A 21438-nucleotide genomic window follows, 5' to 3' on the forward strand; every position below is an offset into this window, starting at 1 on the left:
GCCTGTGTGTGCGCGCGCGCAGTCTGTCAGGTTCCTAGGACTCATGAGTGTGTGTGTGTGTGTGCGCGTGCGCGTGTGTGCCTGTGTGTGTGCTTTTTCATTAGTTTTGATGTTGATATTGTTTGTTGGTGAACAGAAATGATGGAACATCATGTGTATGTTGTCCATCATTATTGACACACCCTGGGCTGTGTCAATAAATACTATCAGACACTCAACACCAACGATGAAGCAGTTAATCACTCATTTACATTCTTGACCTGAACAAATGTTTCGTTTAAATGTCTTTGAGAAGACATGTTGATTCTTTTTTTAACGTTACAGAGGCGGTGTTCCTCCGCTGTGTCGATGTGATGACGTCATTAAACCACTTGTCTACTCGTCTTCGACTATATCGACAGATAAGTGGGTCTGAAAAACGCCCATACTAAGAAGTATATGGAGAGTATGTGTCAACTAATAAAAAGTAACAAAAGAAAACCCTGCCACGTTATCATCATGCACAAACATAATTAGAATATCATGAAATGCTCTGGCGGGTTTGTTGATGCCGTCTGACTTCATGGACTTTGTATGTGTATGTGTGGTTGGATCTCATTAATCTGTGGGTTTATAATGATTTACCTCGTCTTCAGTAAGTTTCTGAACATTTTTACATCATGTGAGGAAATGTAAGGTAACGTTCAGTGGTTATTTTGAGTGAAACGTGTATTTTTCCAGTACAAAAACATTTTTTGTGAATTTTATGTGAACCTTTAGATCATTTACGATGTACAATGAATTTACTATCAATAATACAGACCTGAGATAGACCTGAGATAGACCTGATAGACCTGAGATAGACCTGAGATAGACCTGATAGACCTGAGATAGACCTGATAGACCTGAGATAGACCTGGTGGAGAGCCCGAGAGATAGACCTGCCAGATAGACCTGAGATGGGACCACAGAGATAGACCTAGATAGGATAGACCTGAGATGAGACCTGAGACCTGGGAGATAGACTAGACCTGAGATAGACCTGGACCTGGGGAATAGACCTGATAGACCTGAGATAGACAGGAACCCTGAGAGGCCTGAGGACCCCTGAGATAGACCTGAGATAGACTGATGATGAGCCTGATAGACCAGACGGATAGACCTGATGGACCTGAGGCAGCCACAGTAGACCTGATGGGCCTGAGATAGACCTAGAGAATGGGACCTGGGAATAGACAGGGCAGACCTATTCAGGACCAGCCTGAGATAACCTGTGGGCCACCTGAGACAGAGACCAGCCTGAGATAGACCTGAGACCCTGAGATGGACCTGGAGATGATAGAGCCTGGCTGAGAACAAGACCTAGATGGGCCTGAGCCAGATAGCCTGAGATGGAGCTGAGACAGACCTGGCTAGACAGAGCCTAGAGATAGACCTGAGATAGCCTGAGACAGACACCAGGCCAGGACCTGAGACAGATAGACCTGAGACAGACCACAGTAGGCCACAGATGGGACCTAGAACAGACAGACAGACCAGACCTGATAGACCTGAGACAAACCTGATGACCTGGGAGATGAGCACAGACAATAGCCTGAGACCTGAGATGGGGGATAGGACCTGAGATAGCCTGAGACAGACCTGGGAACCAGAGATGAGCCACAGGCCTGAGAATAGCCTGAGAGATGAGAGACCTGAGAGACCTGAGGCCTGAGATAGACTGCAGGAGCAGACCTGATAGACCTGAGGAGCCACAGACCTGATGGACCTGGGAATAGGACAAACCTGAGATAGACCTGCCATAGGGAGCCACAGGACCTGAGATAGACCTGAGATAGACCTGAGATAGATGAGACAGACCTGGATGAGCCACAAGTAGACTGAGATAGACCTGAGACAAACCTGGGAATAGCAGAGACGGAGATAGACCTGAGATAGACCTGAGACAGACAGACAGACCACCAGCCTGATGCTGGCCTGAGAGACCAGGCCAAGATGCAGACCTGATAGACCTATAGACCAGACCTGAGATAGACCTAGAGAGACCTGAGACTAGAGATAGACCTAGATAGACCTGATAGGCCTAGGAAGCCACCTGAGCCAGACCTGGGAATGAGCCTGAGATGACCTAAGATAGACCTGAGACAGACCAGAGATAGACCTGAGATAACCCAATAGACCTGAGATAGACCTGAGACAGACCTGAGATAGACCACAGAGAGAGACCTGGATAGATGGTAGACCTGAGACAGACCTGGGATAGACCTGATAGACCAGACAGACAGACCTGATGAGACCTGGGATAGACCTGATAGACCTGATAGACCTGAGAGACCACAGAGACAATGGAACCTGAGATAGACCTGGGAGATAGCCTGAGACTGGGCCACTGACCTGAGACAGACCTGATGAGCCTGGACCTGGGGAGAGAGACAGTAGACCTAGGGGCGGCCTGAGACAGACCTGAGATAGCACCAGATAGACCTGAGAAGAAGTAGACCTGACCTGGGAATGGAGCCTGAGATAATAGACCTGAGACAGGACCAGAGACAGACCTGACCTGAGATGGGCCACTGAGGAGCCACTTAGACCAGACCTGATAGACAGACCTGAGATAGACCTAGGCTGGGACCTGACGGAGACCTGGGAGCCTGAGACAGCCTGGGAGATAGACCTGAGACCTGAGACCAGACCTGAGAGATGAGATAGACCTGAGAGATAGACCTGAGATAACCTGATAGACCTGAGATAGACCTGAGACAGACCTGATAGACCTGATGAGCCTGATAGACCTGAAGCGGAGAAGCCTGAGATAGACCTAGAAGACAGGGGATGGGGAAACCTACCAGTAGACCTGAGATGAGACAGCCTGAGAAGACCTGTAGACCTAGACCTGACTGAGACCAAGGCCTGAAGAAGCCTAGAGGAATTGAGACAGGGAATTGGGCCACAGAGACCTACTAGACCTAGACCTGAGATAGACCTGAGATAGACCTGAGACAGACCTGAGATAGGACCTGGGAATAGACCTGAGACAGACCTGAGAGACAGACCTGAGATAGACCTGGAGACAGGCCACAACCTGATAGGCCTGCAGACCTGATAGACCAGGCCACCTGATGGAGTAGGCCAAGATAGACCTGGGCCAGAGACAGAGATTAGACAAGACAGGCCTGAGAGATGACCCAGGGATAGACCCCAGGGGAGACAGGCCTGGGTAGACTGAGCCACCTGGGGAGACCAGAGCCTGATGAGCCCCTGGGAGGCCTGAGACACCCTGAGACAGCCTGAGATGGGCCACAGAATAGACCTAGAGATAGACCTGATAGACCTGAGATACCTTAGACCCACCAGAGAGATGAGCCTGAGACCTGCAGATGAGTAGACCTGAGATAGACCTAGAGAGCCTGATAGGCCACAAGAGCCCCACAGCCACATAGCCAGAGATGAGGCCAACAGAGCCACAGACCTGAGATACCTGAGACCTAGACCTGATAGACCTGAGATAAACCTGAGATAGACCTGAGAGTCATGCTTTCCCCCTCTCTCCCTCCATCTCTCTCTCCCTCTCTCCCTCCTGGATCCAAACAGAGCTTTCTAATTATAGAATGTTACCGGTTGTTCAGCCTCCCACCTCAGGACAAAGAGTTACCCCCCCCCACACACACACAGATGATGAATGTGACTGAATGCCTCCCACATATAGAAGGAGTGTGGACACAAAGTGAACCCTAATAAAAACACATTAATAATGCAGGAGACAATGACCTGAGACAGGAGGGAACATGTACAGTGGCTGATGTTTTGCATCTTATTTTGTTAGGTTCCTGTTTCCTGTGTTTCAGGAGGTTGGCCGGTTGGCTGGGCGGAGTCTCTGTTCCACACCTGCAACCCATTATCCAATCACCTGCTGCTTCAAATACTCTGGTTTTTCATTGACTTGTCTCCACATGCAGTGCCAGACTTCCTCAGTGCTTTACTCCATCTCAATCTGACCAACTAATATTTGTTCATTTGTTCATTTGTTCATTTGTTCATTTCTTTCTTTCTTTCTAAATCCATACTCTGCTCGGCTCTTTTCAATGAATGAAATTAAAATAACAAAAACTAATGTTGGCGTTGTGATCATTCTAATTTAGAAAACTTGGGAAATGAATATAGATCAAGTGTTCACTTATTCATGTACTAATGTAAAAGTCATTATGGTGAGTAAACAACAGTCGTGTTAATGTCATAGTTAACTCAGGATTAATCGCATTAATGTCATAGTTAACTCAGGATTAATCGCATTAATGTCATGGCTAATTAATGTCATAGTTAACTCATTGGCATTAATGTCATAGTTAACCAGATTAATTAATGTCACTCAGGATTAATCGCCGGCTAAGGATTAATCGCATTAATGTCATAGTTAACTCAGGATTAATCGCATTAATGTCATAGTTAACTCAGGATTAATCGCATTAATGTCATGGCTAACTCACGATTAATCGCATTAATGTCATAGTTAACTCAGGATTAATCGCATTATTGTCATGGCTAACTCACGATTAATCGCATTAATGTCATAGTTAACTCAGGATTAATCGCGATTGTCATAGTTAACTCAGGATTAATGTCGCGTAATGTCATAGTTAACTCAGGATTAATGCATGTTAATGTCATAACTCAGGATTAATGATTAATGTCATAGCTAACTCAGGATTAATCGCATTAATGTCATAGTTAACTCAGGATTAATCGCATTAATGTCATAGTTAACTCAGGATTAATCGCATTATTGTCATAGTTAACTCACATTTGTATCTATTATACATGTCCCATTATTTCTTCTCATTTTAATGTTCTTATCAACATAGAAAAGTGGATCTTATTGTGACTTATTGCTGCAGTGTGTGAATAAAGAGCCGCGGTTCAATAACGAGCTAATCCGAGCTAAAGGAGCTAGCGGTCTTCGGTGGTCTCCTGACTACGGTTGGTGGTCTGCCGGCTTGGTTGGTAACACTGCAGACATCATGACGTGGATGAAATGATCCAGGCTGCGTTGGAGACGGAGAAGCTCACAGCGCTCGCTCGCCATCCACTCACAACAGCACGTTAGCGACTACTCAAACAAGTGTGAGCAGCCTGTTGTTGTGTTTCCGGTCTAGCGAGGTCCGGTGTGGTGTTGAAGTCTTTCTAACGTCACTAGTTGTTGCAACAACGTGAAAAAAACCCACAACGTTTGCTCAGGCAAAAAGAACGTTCATCTCACGATGAAACATTGACGCCGTTAAAATTCATTAAATGATTTGACACTTCTAATAAATCTAAACATATAGACCTGGTAGCTCTTGAATGTCACATGCTGGAGCTTTAATCCGTTCGCTGTCGTCATAACAACGCTGTACCATCAGAGACAGAACAGACTACACATTCTGACAATGTTACTGTTTTGCTTTTAAATGACAGAACGTTGAAATTGCTCGATGTGAGGATGAATGAATGAACATGTGAGCTCATGTAAGAACACTTCCACCCTGCAGTGAGGATGACTCAGCCACACAGGTTGCCATGGAGAGACTGCCTCTTTGCCATCAGTCTCTTAGTAACTGTGCTGTTGCCGAGGTAGAAACCTGTGTATAGTTGTGTATTGTGACACTGAGTGAAGCTGAACATAAAGAGCATCTGTTCATATTCTACCACTGTATCCTCCTCACAAGGGTCAAGCCGGAGTCAGTCCCAGCTGACCCCTGTGGGGTGAAAGGTCACCGTTCCTTCACAGGGCCGACATTTAGAGATCATTCACTCACACCTACGGTCAATTTACTGCAGAGGTCTTAAACTCATGGCCCATGGGCCATGTGTGGCCCCCTCATCGATTTCATGTGGCCCACCACTTAATATTGTATCCTAGACTGAGGCGTATTACATTCAACATTAAATGATGTATAAGCTTGTTTAGTCTTGTTGTTTTTGTGTTTTAATGAGTTATTATTTACTTAGTTTGTCAGTTTTTGTTAATTATAGATTCATTTTGGTTCATAAATGTGTTGTTTATCACAAACTATACTTCACTCAATATCACTGAATAACAAACACTTTATCTTTGAATTTCCATCAAATATTTTTTTTATGCAATTTTAGTAGTTGCAATATCATTTTCCTGTCAACCGGCTCCCTCTTGTCCAGACGATTGATGATTTGAGTTTGAGACCGCTGATTTAGAGTGTCCGATTAACCTCTGCATGTCTTTGGACTGCGGGTGGAACACTGGAGGACCCCGTCGGACAGAGAACTGGGATCCATATCAGTGACCCATTTTCTGTGAGGACGATGCTAGCCACTGTCCGCTATAAGTTAGCCTGGGTGAACCCGGCCGAGTCTGTCACTCTGCAGACACAAGTATCGCTTATATATACTTATACTTATAGTATACTATGCTATTTTGCTGTACTTACATGCAATAACCACAAGGTTTTCTGCTGTAATTATATTGCATTCTGGTGTACTTATACTGCCCTGAAAGGGTACTATATTCTGCTGTACTTACTCTGGTACTGTCTTGAATGTGTCCTATATTCTGCTGTAATTCTACTGTATTCTGATGTACTTATACAGTATTGTGGTGACTATTATTCTGTAAATGTTGTATGTGTACAGAAAGGATGTGTTTAATGCAGAGGTAGAATTCATGATCACATCATTATCATGTGCGTGCAAATAAAACAAACAGCTGTCTTGTTATTTAAGACAGATTTGCAGGATTTTACTTAAATGTCTTTAGTATAAAAACCTGAGGAACAGACTTTCTACAAAAAAGCAAAAATAACATTTCATAACTAGAGTCATTATTATCCAACTCTAAGTGTGAACGCCGCTGTGGCCTTTGACCTTTGACCACAAACATTTTAACAGTTGATTGATCAGTCTTAGTGGAGGTTCTCCAACAGACGGTTTGGTGGTTGTGTGAGGTGCAGGAGAAACATCATGACGGTACAGGAGCTGCTCATCTACTGCTGCCATGTTTAGTAAATTAGATTTTTAGTAAACGTGAATCAATGATTTCAAACACTGACAGCAGTGGACCAACAGCTCGTGGGTTAGCCTCATGCTAACCTTGTGTGTATCAGCGTCTCATAAAACCACACTGTCACTTGAAGATAAAGCACTGGGAACGATGAACAGATGGACGGACAACCTGAATCACATGTACCAGAGTTGTTTGGCGAAATCATGAGATCACAAACACTAATGCTTTATTTATACACACACACTGCTGTTGTGATGTTTTGTCCTGATGGAGTTAAATGACTTGGACGATCAGGTGAGACGATCTGTGACGGAACCTCTGGAGTCAGTGATGAGTTAAGTTGAAAGATTTTATTAAGAGAAGAACTGACTCTGAACAGCGAGGTGTGCCAGGTCTCATGCGTACAGTTAGTAAGTATTAGGTATACTCTGTCCTCATGTCCCACCAGTGGTACGTGAGGAAAATCAAGATATGTACAGTGTTGTATTTACAGTGCCGTACTAAACGAGAACACGTCACTAGTTTGTTCAGAATCAGCCGTTTGTCACAGACCGTGACGGCATATTCCCACAGCAGCCTCTGCTTTAGAACCACTCACAGCTCAGGTTCAACTGTTCTCTACAATAGTTTTCTTCTTGACAGTGATTGGTCAAATGCAGCAAAAACGTCACTTCCAGGGAAGCTCAGCTTCTCTCAGAGTCAATGCAGCAGACGCGGGGCTTCTGCATGATGATTGGAGGAAGTGTCTGAAAGGCAGCGGAGCCTTTTCTGTCTCTTGTGAGACGAATGGCCGGTCAATACAGATCAATTACTGAATAATGAATGTACACTGTAAATAATTATAGCATATAGCATATAGCATATAGCCATTATAGCATTTCAGTTTTACACAATGACCACGTTTCCTTGTTCTAGTTGTTTGTTTGCAGAATTTATGTATAAATAACTGGGCCTGAAATGAGCTTCCCCGGTTTCAAAAACCAGCAACTGTCACTGGTATCTTCATCTAATTTGGCTTTACCAGTGCCTGAGGTATATGTGAGGAAGAGGAGGGTCTTTTAACTTAGCTTTGAGAACCACTGGTCTATATAACCACATAACATAAGCTGGGATTGATTTACTGATCATATCTCCAGAGACTGCAGTAGAAATAGTCAAAAATGTTATATTCAAGTCAAATACAACATGTTCTGATTGGTCGCAGGAGCAAAAATACAGTCATCCAAAATAAAAAAAACACAGCACACTGAAATGACTTCATTTTCTTATTTAAGGAAACATCACGTTCCACCTGAGGTTCCATTAGCTCAGTAATAACAGCTTACATGTAAAGAGGGTTGTTTATATTCATGCTCATTACACAGACATTACTGCAACAACAACAACAACATTAATAATAATATAATTCATAATAGCTGAGCAGAGTCTCTCCGTCTGCTCCCTCCCTCCTTCCTCTGTCCCCACGACTGCCCTCGTCCTCCTCACCCTCCTCACCCTCCTCACACTCCATTCATGCTTTTTTTTTTTCTTTCTTCTTCTCCATTCACTAAGGACAGGGATGCAGCAGCAGCAGCAGCAGCAGCAGCAGCAGCAGCAGCAGCAGCAGCCTCCCACAGGCTACTCCTCCACACAGAACCCTGTGTGAGTGGATGCATTGACGTCACAGCTGACGCACACCGGCTCCATCAAAGGTCTGTATGTTGAAGCTTGAACAGGAGTATTATTAACCAGCAGAGAGAACGAGGAGGTGAAAGCAGAGCGAGGGTTGGAATCAACAGCAGAACAACACACTGAACGCTGAAGGAAACATTATTGTGTCTTTGTGTTACTAAACATATGATTTAAGGTCATAATACTCCTATATTAATGATCGTCATTTTCATCTTAACAAAACAAAGAAAAATGCTTTCTCATGTTATACACTACTGTGTGTATATATATACACATATACATATATAGAGTAGACAATGAGGGAGTGAGCACATTTCAAAACGACAACAAATAAGATGTAAATAAATAAACACTAAGGTCATTTCATTGCTGAAGCAAATCTAACAAGGTGCATTGAATTGGTCTGAATGAGAAGTTGAACATTGAGGGATTAAAAACAGGAATAATGTGTACGAAATAGAGTTCTATAAAGAAAAGATCTATAGCTTAGTCTTTATTATAGTAAACATCCTCACTTACCAACAGTGGATGATGAAGCGGTGTCCATCTTGTAAAGTGTATAAAATTCTCTTTTGACTAAATAAAATATAATAAAATAAAAGCGCCTCAGTCACACTTGACATAGTTCAGTGCAGTTCATGTCTATCAAATCTATAAAAAACATGTGGAGAAGCAGAAATGGATTAATTTCTGTTAATGAAAAGTATGGACCAAAACAAGCATGCCAATATTTAAGAGACAATGTGTAGTGTAGTCATGGCACTTCAACTTCACCAGGGGGCGCCAAATCCGTTGAAAAACCTCTAAGGTTTGATGGCGTCCTATCAGGCAGGTGGTCTTGGTCAGTGGCTGAATGTTTATCTGACCTTTCATCCACTAATGATGCTATAATGAGTTGTATCTATGATGAATTATGATCAATCTTGTACTGAATTACCATCCAAATACACTGTAAGGCACAGATATTATTGCTGAATGGAAAGTGAAACTTGTACCAGCTCTCGTTTGTACCCAAATGTTGAAATGCACTTATTCTAAGTGGCTTTGCTAAATGACATGTGATGGAACTAAACACAGAAAACACACATAACAAAGATTAAATTGACTGATTGAAAGGTCATTACTAGGTTATGAATTATTATTACTGAGTAGATTCCAGTAAAACAGAAGAAGCCACTCACTACTGCTGCTGCTCCTGCTGCTCCTGCTGCTGCTGCTGCTGCTGCTGCTGCTCCTGCTGCTGCTGCTCCTGCTACTGCTGCTGCTGCTGCTGCTGACGCATCTGGAGACTTCCAGCGTGTGTGGCGAGCCTGAGCCCGGCACTGTGCTCACACACGTGCTGCATTTACCTCCTGACTTCACCCAAAAACTGCAGGTTTTGACTCATTTACAGAGATAAATGTGTTAGTGGATCACCAGACATCATAACAACAGAGGACGTTGGGATTGAAAATAAATAAATAAAATTGACAAAAGGTCAATGTCACTTCCTTCAAAGAAAATAAAAGCCCTACATTGACTTACTGTGTTTTATGAGTAAAATATCTGAAAAAATCTAATAAATACATTTTAAAAATGGTCAAATTTAAACAGATTCTGTAAAAGAACGTGAATTATTAAACAAACACAGCAGCATTTAAAGTGGGGAAAATGAATGAAACCACCTTTGGAGCACAAATGTAACACTATATTATATATATATATATAAAATACATAGCATTGATTATAGTGGTGTTATTTACACCAAACCATTCATTTGTAAATGGAAGATTTACAGAAAATCTTATTTAATAATTGCTTCTAGTTAAATTTTAACAGCAAAGATCGAATGTGCTTTGAGCTTCTCCCTGTGAACAGAACTTGTGTGTAACTCCGTCCACTGTTTATGTGCAGAACACAGCGTAAGGCTCACCACATCAATCTATCCTGTCTACAGCATCTTAACTGTTTACTGAATTTCATAGAATGGAAGTTTGTACTGCTCTGTAAGAAAGTTAGTATTTTACATGAGTTATTCACTGCTGCCTCCATTAATAAGCTCAAATGTGTTATTTTAGGACAGTTTGAAATCATTTTACTCTCATTTGACTAAGTGACAGTAAACCAGCAGCTCTTCTTAGATTTTCTGTACAAACAACAGTTTCCTGGTTAAAAACGAGATGCATTTAACAAATATATTATTAATGTGTCATAGATTATATATGAACTAGTTCTAATGAGTGTTTCCTTGTGTTTTCACTGAGAGTCTGGCTCATGCTTGTTTTAGGTGTCAGCACCTCAAACAACCACAGCCACTATACACATATATATATATATACACATATATATATATATATATATACACACACACATATATATATATATATATATATATACACATATATATATATATATATATATATACACATACATATACATATATATATATATATATATACATATATATTTATATATTAATGCTGCTGCTCAGGTCCGTCTTTTATACATTACATTACATTACATGTCATGTTAGCAGACGCTTTTATCCAAAGCGACTTACAATGGAATTGAGTACAATCAGCCAGGGGTGGAGTCGAACTTGTGACCACTGCGACCGCGATGTCTTTGGCACACAGAGTAACGTATACGTTCCCTTTCTCGTCTCTCAGCAGATCTTTCTCTGTTTCTCGTCTGAAGTCAAACAAAACTAAGTATTTGAAATGAATAAAAAAACAACTACTAAATGATGTTGTACTTTTATTTAAATTTAAAAAGAGAGCAGTGGTAATGAACAGAACACATTTCTTACCTTTAACTCTTTAACATGACATCTCTCTTATACTATTGGCTTTTCCATGATACTGTTTCTCCTTCAGTGAACCTGGTGTTTTTTTTTACTTCCTGTTACCGTGAGCCGATACTAAAATGTGACGTCACAGAGTAGCCGGCGATCGTGGCCACGTTCAGTGGTATTTCAGTTCAGTGTCAGCCGAACCATTGGGTCAACAAATCTTTTTCATCAATTGATTCTATTGATTCAGTACACAGAAAATCACTGCTTTGCCTGTCACTAGTTTGTGTGTTTGTGTCGCGTATAAAACGCTGTCACAGCAGTTTTGTGCAGCCAGCCCCGCCCACGTTGAGCAGGTAGAAGCAGGTTTCTGTGCTTCTCTCACCAGGACCACAACAACATGGTGCAACTGTTTGACAAAGAAGGTCATGCTTAAAAAGAAAGGACATGGAAGTGTGAGTTAGAGTAGGTGCTTTTTTAATTTTAAACCTTTAGTTTGTGTTAATGAGACTTCCATCCATGTGTGAACACAGCAAAGTGCATGTTCTACCAGTAACACAGTGAAGTGCCGTCATCAGCTAAATCCTTAAGTCATTATACAGTCTTTACATTGCATCACCTCCGTCCTCAACTGAGATGAAGCGGAGACGACCTCCTCCTCCTCACATGTTGGTGCTCATCCTGGTCTGACTGTTGGCTGGAGTCAGTTCACCCTGGCTGCCTTCTCTGGGCGGAGACTGAGAAGCAAACACAAAACCCTCTTTACTGCCTTGATTCTCATGAACTGACAAACGAGTTTATGCGACATGATGTTTTGAAAAGGTTTTCCACAAACATGGAATAGTTTCAGGAGATGTCTGCTGTGATACACATGCCAGGCCTGTATGTGGCGCTGTAACGCTGTCCCCATAACAATGTACAGAGAATGAAGAAAGCCTGGCAACTAAGGAAAGGAAACAAAGTTATCATAAAGTGACCAGCCCAGAGGAACATGATCAAAAGTGACAGACAGAGGCGGGACTATGACCGTTGCGTGGACAATGGATAGTTCAGTATACTATTTGAACTGCGTTTGTATAAGATACTGACATATGCTCCGTATGACAGCTGTTTTCACCCTGTCCAGCTCTCTGTGATGTACTGAGGAGGGATCAGCAGTTCTCCTCAGGCCACAGCTCAACATTTCATCATTGTAGATAATACCTGCTTTATTTCTTTGGCTTTTTAAAGGTGACATAGAATGCTTGTATCACACATATGTGAGTTATGGAGGTCTACTTACATATATTAACTTGTTTTCATGGTCACACATATATGTTAGTTATGGAGGTCTACTTACATATATTAACTTGTTTTCATGGTCACACATATATGTTAGTTATGGAGGTCTACTTACATATATTAACTTGTTTTCATGGTCACATATATGTTAGTTATGGAGGTCTACTTACATATATTAACTTGTTTTCATGGTCACATATATGTGTTAGTTATGGAGGTCTACTTACATATATTAACTTGTTTTCATGGTCACATATATGTTAGTTATGGAGGTCTACTTACATATATTAACTTGTTTTCATGGTCACACATATATGTTAGTTATGAGGTCTACTTACATATAGTAACTTGTTTTCATGGTCACATATATGTTAGTTATGGAGGTCTACTTACATATATTAACTTGTTTTCACGGTCACATATATGTTAGTTATGGAGGTCTACTTACATATATTAACTTGTTTTCATGGTCACATATATGTTAGTTATGGAGGTCTACTTACATATATTAACTTGTTTTCATGGTCACATATATGTTAGTTATGAGGTCTACTTACATATATTAACTTGTTTTCATGGTCACATATATGTTAGTTATGGAGGTCTACTTACGCTAACTTGTTTTTTCTAGGATGGGTCAAATGCAGGGGATTAATAAAATTAAACTTTAAAAAACTTTATGTTGTGAAGGAGGACATGAGGACAATTGGTGTAACAGAAGACGACACAAGCTGGAGGCAGATGATCTGCTGTGGTGACCGCTAAAGAGAGAGGCCAGAAGAAGAACCAGAGAGAGCGTCGCCCCACTTGTCCCAAACTGGTCCCACGAAGAAGAATCACAGAAGTTTGTTGACTTTGAAAAAGATGCTGTAAAGTCAGAATGTTTCACACAAATGAATCTAAATCTAAATCAAATCAATATTTGGAGTTTCCACCCACTGCCTTCAAAACAACATTCATTATTTTAGGTATTCCAGACCTACATGACGCCAACCATGAAAACATTTCTAATGTTACTGTTCTTCCATATGGAGGTGTTGCAGCGCACACACGCTCCCCTAAAATGATCCCATTTTCAATGACCTTTTGTCTGATCACACATCATTAATGTGTCAGATATTCAATGTACAAATAGACAATGAAGAAAACAAGAGCTCTTTAAATAAAAAGGCAACTCTGTTATTATTATTATTTAACATTCACTTTAAACCCATACAGTTGTTTGTATTACTCTGATTCACTTTAAATCTTCATTTCTTTGACGTAAACTAACTGAAAATCACAAAGACGAGCCAGAGAGAAAAATCAAATAATAATTATAAGCACATGTATAGCACTGAGGCCAAATGCCATCCCTCTGACAACAATGTTGAGAGTCACTCTGGAGGTGTTATGTGACTGCTCCATTATTCCCTGCTCTCCAGTAACTTCTTAACAAGCTTTCACATCTGCAAGATCGAGCACATGGTTTTGTTTGTGTGGCGCGTTATTTATCATCCTGCAACTTTCTATAAAGTAAACAACTCACTTCACGTTAATGATCAGACAGTATTCCTGCCTCTGTGCGTATCCTGGTTTTCTCCCAGAGGATTCCTCGTTACCAGACGCTGTCCACTGCAGCTACTTTCCTCTTAGATCGAGAGCTTTTGCACCCAGTTGAATTTTCCCTGCTCTTTAAACAATTTATTCCAGAAACCCAAAGTGTGCAAAGTATTTACAGCAGTAATAGTGGGGGACATACTGTCCCTGCATGGTTACACATCTCCACCACTGGACTGCAAAACAGACCCTGGACCAGCAGAGACTTATCTGTGATGTGTCATGTGTTCATTGTCTTTATTCTTTATGAATTGGTTCCCATTCGCAGGGGGCCACAGAGACAAACAACCGGTCACTCTCACCTATGGTCAATTTAGAGTGTTCAATTTGCCTCACCCCCGTCGGTGGGAGGAAACCGGAGAGAGAAAACCCACTCACACACCAGGAGAACATGCAAACTCCAAGAAGAAGGGCCCATGGTCACACCGGGTCGAGAACAGGAAGGCATGAGTGCTGACCACTACACCGACCATGTGCCCCCCTCTATTATCGATCATATGTATATATATGTATATATACTGTACATATATATACATATGTATGTATGTGTGTTTGTTACCTGCAACTCGGCACTGCCCTCTAGAGGACATAATATCCCTACCAACTCAAAAGATGCATGGAGGTTTGTAAGGTCTTGTAAGGTGGGGCTGCTCACAGCTAACGTGGCTAACATGACTCCATAGACTTACATTCATTTCCTGGAGACTTAATCTAAGCTGAACCATAACTGCTACTGGCCTAACTTTAAGCTTAAGCTTAACCTTAACCAAAACAATACCATGACTTCATCTTAAAAAGTAATAATTTACATAATGGGTACTTATGAGTACATGTGAGTAATGCCTGGAACACACACACACACACACACACTGAGGATTCTTACCATTTCCCATGCAGCGGGGTCGTGTTTGAAGAGCGAGTGTGTTAGCTCCACTGACACTCTCTTCCTGTAGTCTGAACTCTTGTCCTCTGAAATACGGAACAGCACAGCTGCAGCATAGGTGGCTACAGGGAGATAAACATTAAACATCAGTTACTCATCAACAGAGTTTGATTTATTCATTATTCAGTGGAACAATTGTGTCATCATCATTTTTGAAATGACTGTTGAAAATAAACCACAGAAGCTTTTGTTTGACGCTTGTGTCGATTTGAGTTTCATTCACAGTGATGTCCAGCAGATGGCAGTCAGGAGTCACCAACTTCATGTACCATCTCAGCAGCAGGTTGGACTTTAAAATGCCTTTAGAAAAAAAATCCAATTGAACGGTAGCCATCACTTCAGGATCCACGGAGGTTGTTTTTTTTTGAGAGTGTTGAATTTACTGCATCAAAATGTGATTATGGATGAGAGGACTGGACATTACAGTTCAACTTTACTGTTTCGTGTCCATTCCAGGATTTCTGTCCCACCTGGTCCAGTCTTCATGGTGACTGTGCTTGGATGACTTCATGGAGCCGCGAGGGGTCGAGTTGCTGCTGACCACAGGGATGGAATGGAGCTCCTGATCTCGGTGTAAACAAACTGCTGACCAGACATAACAGTTGCTTAGTGGGAGGCGGCTGTGGCTGAGCTCCAGCAGTTCCAATGGTAAATACTGGAGAATGGTGCAGTGTTAAGAGGCAATGGTGCAGAAGACGGCCCTGAGACCTGGTCCACGGTAGGTCTCAGATGCCATTCACAGAACCGATGACAGCAGGAAGGATTACTCCCAACAACAGCAAGGGACAGTTAAAAAACACTACACACCCACAAACCCGTAGCCATCACCATCCTCCTCTTCCTCACATGATACACTTCAGACCCTGGTACAGTCACATTAGATTAAGATGGAGTGTCTTACCTATGCCCTCATTGCTGGAGTGAAGCAGCTCCATGAGTGGTGCCGATGCTCCTTCAGCATCGATCAGCTCTGCAGACTGTTTGTCCAGGGCCAGCTCACACAGGACGCCCGCAGACACTCGCTTCACGTTCTCCACGTAAGAGTACAGCAGCTGGACACACGTTTACACACTCAGGGTCAGGCTATGACATTTACCGTCTACCTGTCTTTATGAAACACCAGTGCAGCATCAGCGTCTGTGTGTTTTTAGTCATTGTTGGTTTGCTGTGTTTGAGTGCTCATTGTTACTATGACACAGCAAAAGTTCAGGGACATTTTTATTTGTGTTTGGTAGAAAGCAAATACTGATACTACTGATAATGGCATGCAGGAAATATGGATCATTTAACTACATGGTTGCATAACATTTGGTTGGTTACTTCCTGGGTGAGGAGAGACCTGTAACGCCTCGTGGACGGGAGTGGGGAGAACAGTCTGTGGTTGGGGGAACTGCTTCAAGGTGCCTTGTTTTGCTGTGCAGCCCACTTAGGAAGCCCACAGTGCTGTGTGACTGAGAGGGGGAGTGGCTACAGTAGAGTGGCAAGAGCCAATGTGTGCTGTTTTTAGTGATATATTTAACGATATCTTTTGCATGACTTATCCAAACAACGCACACGCACGCACGCACGCACGCAGAGATAGATTCAATGTTCATCAAAACTAATAACATGATGCATGGTTATATGCTCTGGTGTTAATACTGGCAGGTAGCATGGAAATGAGATAATATATCACGCATGACAGTAAAAAACACTAACACTGATAATTTTCATTATCAGTGTAACTGTGAATGGAGAGCATTTGACTACAAAGTCCTCATCTTTTCAGTGTTGCACACTAGAGTGAGAGAGATATCAGTAAATAAAGGCCATTCTGTTCTAAATAAAACCATAAAAATGAGTTAGCATATGGCAAAGCCACAATTTGCATTAAAAAACTTGTTTTAACTTTTGAAAACCAGCCGCTGAAAGGGAAGACATTTATTTTCAAATACATCAAGCAAAAAATCAAAGAAAGCGAGAAAAGGGAGAAAAAAAACATCTTTTTTGTTTGTTTGTTTTGCTCACTAATATTGAGAGGCAACATTAGTCTGTTTTCTCTGCAAGCTTTCAGAATAGACTCAAATTGTCCTTATGCATGCATGTACTGTATTTAAACAGCTATGATTGTTGCCAAAAATTGCTATTTGTTTGTTTGTTATTAACGATAATAATATTAATAATAATAATTAGCGATGCACTGAAAGACTTTTAACACTGAAACAGGAAGTTGTGATGACACATGCAAAAACTGTGGCCAGCATGCATCTGTCTATTCCTGCTGAGACTCGGTCCATCAGTTTGGAACAGATTATTTATTACAAGTATTTTCATAGTTTATTAATTGATTTATTCTTTGAAGCATAGCAAGCAATATTAATGTATACAATTGCAATACCTTGACTTAAAGAGGTACAAAACTAGATTAAAAACAATGATACAGAATTGGCATAATCATTTCTTTCGGTTTTCCGCCAACAATTGCCTTAAAAAAGAATCTGATTTTGAGGAACATTATCTAACTTTACTACAGATATTACAGGTTCCTTTAATAAGCAGTTACAATATTGGACTTTTTCCAATGTGCTGATACATCAGGAACGCTTCGGCCGATAACCAGTACAGATACATGTTTTGTCCCAGTGCTCAGCTGCAGACTTAAGTCACAGAAGATGTAGATGAAAAGAAACAGAAATAGCAGCTTATTCCGCCTACTGTTTCAGTCGTTAGTCAGATCTTAACTTGCAGATAACATATTTAAACATTTAAATACCAATATTAGCTAACAGCGATATTGTGGTGATAATACAGTGGTTTGTCGACAGTTGACGAGGGTCCCCGTCTGCAGCTAAATACTCACTTTCAAAATAAAATGGGATCGCTGCCACCTGCCCATGATTGTGCAGGTAATATACAGGTAACATGGTAGATAATAGAAACTGTAGATGGAAGTGGAGTCACTATTGCATTTCAACTTCCTAACACACTATTAATAGCCATGGCACAGCAGCAGCGACTCAAGGACTGATGCTTTTTCAAATTCTGGCAGCCGAGGGGAAACTTTACAGCTCACTTATGTTACATTAGATATTTCCTAGTATAGTCTTCTTGTTTCTTGTAAACACTGTGGAACTAAAGGAATGGCAGTGTTGACTCTTTATATCAGATTGAAACAAACCCCGAAAGACTAATGTGGTGTGTGTGGTTCCTGACTGCTGACTACTACTGTGGTGATACTGTGGTGATACTGTGGTGATATTGTGGTGATATTGTGGTGATACTGTGGTGATAGTGATTGTGGTGATATGGTGTGGTGATACTGTGGTGATATTGTGGTGATATTGTGGTGATACTGTGGTGATATTGTGGTGATACTGTGGTGATATTGTGGTGATATTATGGTGATATTGTGGTGATATTGTGGTGTGGTGATACTGTGGTGATATTGTGGTGATACTGTGGTGATATTGTGGTGATACTGTGGTGATACTGTGGTGATACTGGTGGTGATACTGATATTGTGGTGATATTGTGGTGAGACTGTGATACTGTGGTGATATTGTGGTGATATTGTGGTGAGACTGTGGTGATATTGTGGTGTGGTGAGACTGTGGTGATAGGTGATATTGTGGTGATATTGTGGTGGTGATATTGTGGTGATACTGTTGGTGATACTGTGGTGATATTGTGGTGATACTGTGGTGATATTGTGGTGATACTGTGGTGATATTGTGGTGTGTGGTGATATTGTGGTGATATGTGGTGATACTGTGGTGATACTGTGGTGATACTGTGGTGATATTGTGGTGATACTGTGGTGATATTGTGTGGTGATACTGTGGTGATATTGTGGTGATATTGTGGTGATACTGTGGTGATACTGTGGTGATATTGTGGTGATATTGTGGTGATATTGTGGTGATACTGTGGTGATACTCGTGGTGATGTGGTGATACTGTGGTGATATTGTGGTGATACTGTGGTGATACTGTGGTGATATTGTGGTGATATTGTGGTGATACTGTGGTGATATATTGTGGTGATACTGTGGTGATATTGTGGTGATACTGTGGTGATATTGTGGTGATACTGTGGTGATATTGTGGTGATATTGTGGTGATACTGTGGTATCATTGTCTCATACCTGTACAAACAATGGTATGGTCTGCATGCTGGCGATCTCTCCTCTGTTCATGGGGTCTCTGGCCAGTATGTGCAGAGCTCCTGTGCAGCCCTCTACTATTTCCTCCATACGAACTCCATCCTGGTAACAGAGAGGCGGAGAAATGCTTGGTATAGAGACAATATATACATGTATATATGTATATATATATATATATATGTACACATGTATAAAAAAAGTGACAGCCCTAATGACGGTCAAACGGTGGAATAATGGCAAACATTGTTGTCCAACACAAGAAGGTGAAAGCGGTTCAAATCCCGGCTTGTGCAGTTTGCATGTTGTCCCTGTGCGTGCATAGGCTTTCTCCAGTTTCCTCCCTCAGGCCTGGGATGGCCTGGCGACCTTTTGCCCTGGAATCAGTCAGCTGGGACTGACTCCAGCTCCCTGCGACCCTCATGTGGAGGATGAAGCGGTCGACAGTGAGAGATGTTTGTGTGAGTGTAGAGACCTGGTATGTCTGCTGTGTGGAGGAGGCGTGTCTCTGTGTGTCCTGATGGGCCTTCAGCAGCAGGTTGACCAGACGAGGAATAGCACCTGCCTCCCTCAGCGGCGCCTGATTGGCCGGGCACAGCGCCAGGTTCCGGATTAGACCGACTGTGGCCTAAAGAGAGAAGAGACATCACAGAGTTTTCTCTACAGGATGTTCCAGGTAGTATGTGGGTCAGCTTTAAAGACCACGTCACACAGCAGAACACCAGCAAACTGCACTCCACTTCAGCACCAGTGTGTGATGCATTACAACACAAGGACACACAACAACTTTGATTTTACTTTACGTTTTAGCGTGATTTGCAAAGACTGTAACCCTGCAAAGACTTCAGTGACAAAACTTTCCCAAAATGAAAATACATTCTAAGGTCTAGTCCAGGGGTTCCCAAAGTCTGGGTCGGGTCACGGCAGGTTTATTTTTTAGGTTTCGTCAGTGTACTCATTTAAAATGACACTAGATGTAACAGGTATGGCTTCAGATTACACACGACACAAACACATTCACTCTTGTCATGACTGTTGCTGTGATTTGGGTCATTTGTAATCACAGGAGGTCTCCATGGGAAAACTGGTCTAGTCCACACACATACAGTAAATAAGAGTAGTTTTGAGTTTTTCCTCGTCTGGTTTTTAAAACATTCCTGCACACATACACACAATTCACTGGAAACTGTTTTTTTTGGCCAATCAGACGAGAGATGGACAAAACATCACTTCCTGTTTAGTAAAACAAATGTGAGTGTAAGCATGTTAGAAATCAGGTTAGCTATGCTACTACTAGCACACGTTTATGGACATTACAAGACGAAAGCTCAAAAACTGATATTTCCTGCTGTCGTTTCCATCAACTCGCCAAGGCATGATGAACCTGTCAATCACTGTCATTTGCATGTCAAACAGTGACAGAAGCGATGTTCTTGTCATGTGACAATTCTCTTCATTGTAGTGGACGGATGAGTGCTGGGAAACCATGCGTCTACTCCGACTGAGGCTGGATCACTACTGTGTGCAGTTGTAAGCAGTCGATCAACGCGTGGATCAATAGTATTTCTTTTCTGTTGTTGTTTTTGTAAACAAAACTTCATTCACACAGGTTTGTTTTTAAAAATATCTCCATCCACACACCAGCGCATGATAACCCCGTCAATCGCGGGTCAAACAGGGACAGAAAAGAACCTCTCCCTCCGTTGTTCTCGTTCAGGTTCCTCCTGAAGCCAATGCTGTGGTTTGTGATGGTCAAGCTCCTTCAGCAGAATCGCAGGTTGTTTTCTTCACTGCTGCTGCTGCTGCTGCTGTTAGACCACACAACAGTCCCTGCTCTCAGTAGACCACATGTAACATGAATCTCATCCCATGTGCAATAGAACCCTTTTAATTCATTTCAATTATTTATTTAATATCTTATGCCCAATTGGCAATGTTTACAGTGTAAATATAAAGTTCATGCATATTCTATTTTATTTTTAGAGTCTTAACTGTCAATATTTTCCTATATTGTACATTCATAGATGTGATTACCTTTACTCTGT

General features: G+C 41.7%; 1 protein-coding gene across 1 annotated transcript in view; it reads right to left on the reverse strand.

Moving 5' to 3' along the window:
• Window positions 1–1391: 1391 nt before the first annotated feature.
• The window catches only part of LOC122785302 (junction plakoglobin-like), a 78726-nt gene continuing 58679 nt past the window's right edge, over window positions 1392–21438 (reverse strand). Inside the window, exons 11-21 of the mRNA XM_044051036.1 lie at window positions 19869–20021; window positions 19379–19498; window positions 16157–16307; window positions 15196–15317; window positions 12099–12169; window positions 3165–3266; window positions 3033–3119; window positions 2826–2899; window positions 2589–2672; window positions 1541–1620; window positions 1392–1496 (exon numbers count right to left, since the gene is read on the reverse strand). Of these exons, the coding sequence (XP_043906971.1) occupies window positions 1392–1496; window positions 1541–1620; window positions 2589–2672; window positions 2826–2899; window positions 3033–3119; window positions 3165–3266; window positions 12099–12169; window positions 15196–15317; window positions 16157–16307; window positions 19379–19498; window positions 19869–20021 (1149 nt within the window). The remainder of the gene's footprint in view (window positions 1497–1540; window positions 1621–2588; window positions 2673–2825; window positions 2900–3032; window positions 3120–3164; window positions 3267–12098; window positions 12170–15195; window positions 15318–16156; window positions 16308–19378; window positions 19499–19868; window positions 20022–21438) is intronic.

The sequence above is a fragment of the Solea senegalensis genome, linkage group LG19 (genome assembly GCF_019176455.1).
Source record: "Solea senegalensis isolate Sse05_10M linkage group LG19, IFAPA_SoseM_1, whole genome shotgun sequence".
Lineage (NCBI taxonomy): Eukaryota > Metazoa > Chordata > Actinopteri > Pleuronectiformes > Soleidae > Solea > Solea senegalensis.